Source organism: Bidens hawaiensis, unplaced genomic scaffold (assembly GCF_021521415.1).
Source record: "Bidens hawaiensis isolate Kalapana, Puna unplaced genomic scaffold, B.hawaiensis_p1.1 tig00001269_1, whole genome shotgun sequence".
Lineage (NCBI taxonomy): Eukaryota > Viridiplantae > Streptophyta > Magnoliopsida > Asterales > Asteraceae > Bidens > Bidens hawaiensis.
This window is the reverse complement of record NW_027491072.1, coordinates 4165135-4171016: the sequence shown is the minus strand read 5'-3', so window position 1 is coordinate 4171016 and position 5882 is coordinate 4165135. Positions and strand designations below refer to the sequence as shown.

General features: G+C 34.5%; 1 protein-coding gene across 1 annotated transcript; it reads left to right on the top strand.

The window, feature by feature from the left end:
• Positions 1-237: 237 nt before the first annotated feature.
• LOC143570308 (uncharacterized) lies at positions 238-4421 on the top strand. The gene is made up of 6 exons (XM_077055992.1): positions 238-386; positions 745-872; positions 1231-1334; positions 1425-1512; positions 4015-4076; positions 4153-4421. Exons 1-6 carry the CDS (start codon positions 274-276, stop codon positions 4303-4305), a joined length of 648 nt encoding a protein of 215 aa, XP_076912107.1. The 5' UTR covers positions 238-273; the 3' UTR covers positions 4306-4421.
• The last annotated feature ends 1461 nt before the right edge of the window (positions 4422-5882 follow it).

Here is a 5882-nt window from a genome sequence, read left to right as displayed (position 1 = left end):
TTTTATTATTATTATTTTTTGCTTTTGTAGTCGGAAATTTAAGAAGACTTTTAGTTAAAAAGTAACCTAATAATTTATAAAATTTAAATAATCATTAACAAATAATATTTATTTTTAAATTTATGGTTTTATTAATTAATTCCCAACGGAGGACTAAATAATTAGATATAAGCAGCCGCGTCGTTTAATGATTCTTGTTCTTTTTCTTTTTCCTTTATAGTTTTGGTTGGCACGCAGAGGAAACCCTAGAGGGAATCGAAGGGAGGAAGGAAGATGGTGTTCTACTTCAAAGCGAGGCCAGAAGCTGGAGACTACACCATCTTCATGGGTCTTGACAAGTTTGAGAACGAAGAACTCATCAAATACGGATTCCCAGAAGACATTTGGTTCCTAATTCTTTCCATTGTTATATTATTATTCATACATAACATAACATAACATAACCGGGTATTCAGTTGTATTTATTGTTTGGGGAGGGACATTTCAATTAAACCTTACCTACGAATTAACAACTTTACTATCAAATCAAAGGATTGGATCGCTGTCACAGAAGTGCTTTACTTGTTTAAACATCTAACTTTTGTATTTATGGAAAGTGTGGCTGGCATGGCATATTTCAATACTATTTGTGTTTATATTGGCCAGGTGCAAAGTTTAGCTAGATAATAAAATCATATAGAATGATGAGATAGCAGCTTATATGATATCTAATTTTTCATACAGGGCTTTTTTTTTCTAGTGCAGGTTCCATGTGGATAAAATGTCTTCTGCTCACGTGTATGTGAGGCTACTTAAGGGTCAGACAATTGATGACATCTCCGAAGGCCTTCTTGAAGATTGTGCTCAGCTTGTCAAAGCAAATTCCATTCAAGGCAACTCCATATCACTCTGTCTTTAAAAATATTATTATTATTTTTGTTTACCTTGGTACTTACTCTGTTACAAAAAAATGTGCTTACAATTTAAACCAGGTTTGATTCAATTTTTTTGGCTGGTCAAAACATCTTGTGCTACTGAATAATATACTAGATTAATGATGTGTCTTACTAATAAAAGCAATTTAGAAAGTTGTAAACACACATTTTATGTGCTTTTGACCAGTTAGCTAAAGTCTGCCATATTACTCGTATGACCTTTTAGTGTTCAAAAATGACGCATATTCAAATAAATATGCGGGCCAGGCTGTAGAAACATGTGTGTATTTGCTGAATGCGGTGTTGTACATGGCAGGAAATAAAGTGAATAACATTGATGTTGTTTATACTCCTTGGCAAAACTTAAAGAAGACTCCGTCTATGGATGTTGGTCAAGTTGGTTTCCACAACAATAAAGCGGTCAGTCAAAATTTCACACGCACACGTACACGTATTCTATTTGTTTCATCCTTAGTTCCGTATGTATGTATGCTTTGTATGAATGTTCAGGTGCGCACCGTGAGAGTAGAGAAGCGAATAAACGAGGTTGTTAATAGGCTCAACCGCACGAAAGTTGAAAGAAAACCTGATCTGAAAGGTACTACTTTGCTATCAAACTAGCAGGAAACCCGCGCGATGTGGCGGGAGCATTGAATCGTTAAAAATATTGGTGTCAAAACATTGATAAAACAAAGCATGAGCGTTAAAGAACACGAAACCTAAAAGGACTGAAAAAAATAGCAATAAAGGAATATAGAAAAAAACATACAAAGCCAAAACAAACAAAGACAGGGGCTGAAAAGTCAATCTTCCAACTCCTCCAAATATTTTTTGACAGTTTGACTATATAAAGCCAAACAGTCTGTCATAGTATAAGCTGCAAAAGATAGCTAAAATCTGGTTTATTTCGGTTCGAATTCGATACAAGGTAGTTAGATATCCTTACTCGTTTTTAGATATCCAAGTAAAACTTTTACAGCAGCCATAGCCCATTGGAAATTTTAATATAGCAAAGTTATCGAGTAAAAATTGGTGTACAAAATCACACTGAGAGCAACCCAATAGTAACTTCTACAAAATACGATTGGGGGCAATCTAAATATCAACCATTAAGGGGTTTTCAGATTTAATTCTAGAGACGAAAAGAAGCTGTGATTGTGTAAGAGAACTCTACGAACAGGAAACTCGTGTTCCTCAAATCAATCGATTAGAGTGCCCTCATGTTATCCCATAGCTGGTATTTTTTCAGTGAGAACCTGCAAAAGTCAACATAGCATATAGTCATCCTTATTACTGAAACTAATAAAAACTAATAAATAATGAATAAGACACAGAAGATACCATATGCTAGAGGATTCTCGCAAAATCAGATTCACGCCTGATACACGAATTCCTTAATTTTACTTCCATGAGATAGGGTTGTAAATGACCCGAATCCAGGTTGGACTCGGCACGACTCAAACTTGAACGAGCCCAAACTCGAGCTAGGCTCGTAAAAATTTGACCCAGCTTGTGGCTCGTCAAACCGGCTCGATATTATTATTATTGTTACTATTATTATTATATATATTTTTTTTACTTTTGTTTTAGTTTCTTTTACACGTACTCATATATATAAAAGACGGAAATTTTTTTGTTAACATACTCGTACTTCATAAGTTATAAATTAAACAATTTATAACATTGTATTTTGTTTGTTATTTCAATATATATAAATGTATATATATATGTGTGTGTGTATATTGAGCGAGCCAGCAAGCCAGTTATAGGGCAAGCCACGATAACTGACTTTAGCTCGGCTCATTTACAGACCAAGTCAAATTGGCTTGGCTCGTTAAAAATAAGCTTTTTTCAAGTGAACTTCGAGCGAGCTGCGAGCTTTTTGAACCGTCCTATTGACCATGAAATAACGTAAAGTCAACAGCCGTAAGGAAAAAAAAGTTAAACCTTTTTTTTTGTATTGGGATCTACCAAAGGCAGCTTGCATTTTGAAGTAGGAAATTGTTAATTGTAGACAAAGTATTGAAACTAAATGTTTCAGTAATCATCTAATATATGAAGTTAAACCCTAATAAATAATAATGTCACACGAAAAGGCAGTGAGTTTGGTTCATACCTGTTCTGGGACGTGTGCAAAAATATTTTTCTAAAAGACCAGAAAGCAGAATACAAGCAAGTGCAAACCCCGTCATGCATGTTACTAACCTGAACATTTTTCATCAGTAGGTTGCTGAGCTTGCTAACAAAACCTGTGTTTAGACATAACAGCAACAATACACAAGATTTATAGGTTATTGTAATTATCTTTTTTATTATTTCTCTGGCTAAAATTCAAAAACTTTACCTTCACCAAAGCTAGTTGCTCAATTGCCTCATTTGAAACGCCAAACACAAAAACCACATATATTATCCAACTATTCATCAAATATACGTGTGCATATTGCAAAGATGATAAGATCATCTCTCACTTCATAAACAAGAGATATCACAAACAAACTCAATAGGTTCTGTGCACTGATTGCATCAATCAAATATTCAAACACAGATATAGATATATATGATGACTTTTAAGAGTAACACGGGAATCGTAACCTGTGGAGCAGCATGTAGCAGCGAGTGTGACTGCAGATTTTCAAACTGGATAAAACCACCCATGTTCATGTCCTTTCGGATCTGTCTTATAAAGCAAAAAGCAAAAGCGTAATATGAATTTTGAATCGGGATTCAGGGCTTTGTTTCACATTATGCAATAGCTGGTTGTAGTTCAAGCATCGCATATTGTAAAACTCTTGAGAAAATGACGGTTTTGCCCTTCCTATATGTATTTTAATATAGTAAGTATAGATATACTTATTAAAAAAGTTTCATATATTCCCATTTTATTAAAATTGCATTTTATAAACTGAGGTACCATCACACCCTTCTTTTTATACTCTAAAGTCGCGTGTCCTAATGCAAGTCATAAGGGAAGGGTACAAGTGTCATAAAATTGGGGGCTATACTAAGTTTTGAAGTGTGATTTTGGGATGAAAGTAACAAATTTAGAAGTGAAGTTAATGATTTGGCTATTGTGATGAGCTAATTACATGTTGATGTGTAGCTGAGCGTGAAGCGGTTAATGCAGCAGAAAGGGCAGAGAGGAAGCAGCTGCTGCGAGACAAAGTGAGTATATACATCTATCTATGAATTTTTATTATGTGTGTTTGTAATATTAAGATAGTAATTCATGTTGGAACAGAAACGGCGAGAGGAAATGGAGAGGCTGGAAAAGGAGAAACAAGCAGAGGTGAGGAGCTACAAGAATCTGATGGTTGCCGACAAAATGACTTCCAATAAAGAGATTGCGTCGACCAACAAATCCTTGCAGGAACTTGAAGAGGACTTCATGTAAAACATCCATTAATCTATCTTCCCAATACAACCAAAATCAAACCAAAGTGTCCTGAAACAATGTTTCATAATCTCTCTTGGTTTGTTCATCTTTATTTAATAAAGTTAAATTTACGAAGAGGAGAGGAAGCATGCTTGCTTGCTTGCTTTGCATGAATTTGCTCTTTGTTACTTTTTATAAATGATTGGTTTGTTTGAATCTTAAATTGACCATTGAAAGTGGCCTCAAGTTTTTTTTAACCCTGTATGTGCATTCAGCATCACGCATTTAACATCAGTCATTGATTGCTTGTATGTGTTTTAGATTTAACTAGTAATGCACCTGTGCATTGCGCGGGCGTGTTGCAGTGCCGAGTTTGCACAAATACAGTTGGTTTTGGCTATGTTCGTTACGGTACTGCAACTAAACCTAACAAATAAAATCGTCAAATTAACATATTTAAAATAAAAAAAAACAAAAAGTAAGTAGCGATACTCGTAATCGTACTATAAAAAAATAACATAGTTAGTTAGTCGGTAAAAGAATATAAAATGATTAACATACAAAAGAATATAAAAATTAAAAACGACATTTATTCAGTCGGGAAAAACCGATCAATGGTAAACTGCGCTATTGTTCTCGGGCGTTGAGGTGCTAACCCGACATGAATTCGGTTGGTTTCAATTACATTTATTACAGAACCGGAACTCAAGCAAAAAATGCATATATAAAAAGTTGAGGTGGATCAATGAGGTGGTGTCGATTGGTAAAACTTGGATGTTGGTCAAACTCGAAAGTTGTCAGCCCCGAATGTTGAGGTGGTGAGTCTACGTGAAGTTGGTAGGATTCCGTCACGCTCGCTACAGTACAAAAAGCGAAACAAAAAAAAAAGATAATTTAGAGGTCAATTGGTTTCCGTTTCCGTTACATTCATAACTAAAAAAAACAATAAAAAAAGAAACATTTTATTGACCAGTTTGGTGCCGCCGTTTGGCCCAATAAGGCTTGCGTGGCACCAAACTTCCAACCTTAATATCTATAATATATATAAATGAAAATTTAAAAGCTCTCTGGTTGCTTCGTAAATTCTCTCAACAAATCAAATTCTAAAAATAATAATAATAATTCAATGATAATTGAAAAACAATTCTCGAGTTCTCGTAAGTCAAAACTAGCCAAGCTCAAGCTTGTTTACACAAAATAAACCTAAATTGATAAACACGACATCAATAATTGTAAGGCCCCGTTACCGGTAGCCCTACTTTCGTGTTGGATTTACTCATAAACACAGTTCTAAATATCATAGTTAATTAAAACATTTACGCGGAATATAAAACTTTCATAAAACATTACATAATTCATAACTTGTCTTAAAATATCCTTTGTCTTTCAACATTAAAGCATTAAAATTAAAAAATCATAAGTCTTCAGACGCCAGACTCTTGTTCAATGCCACGTGTCTCCTCAAGCAAGCCGCCTCATCCTACTCACATGCGTGCATACTAAAAGTCAGCTACGCTGAGTGAGTTCTAGTTAATCATACACTATACAATACACATAAACTTATATTCTTTCATTCATACTTTCTTACTTTCATA

Bases quoted from the DNA above. Each gene is read 5' to 3' on its own strand.
- LOC143570308 (XM_077055992.1), top strand. From the start codon at position 274: ATGGTGTTCTACTTCAAAGCGAGGCCAGAAGCTGGAGACTACACCATC. The intron at 873-1,230 runs GCAACTCCATAT...TGTACATGGCAG, and splicing joins CAAAGCAAATTCCATTCAAG to GAAATAAAGTGAATAACATT. The intron at 1,513-4,014 runs GTACTACTTTGC...GTTGATGTGTAG, and splicing joins AAGAAAACCTGATCTGAAAG to CTGAGCGTGAAGCGGTTAAT.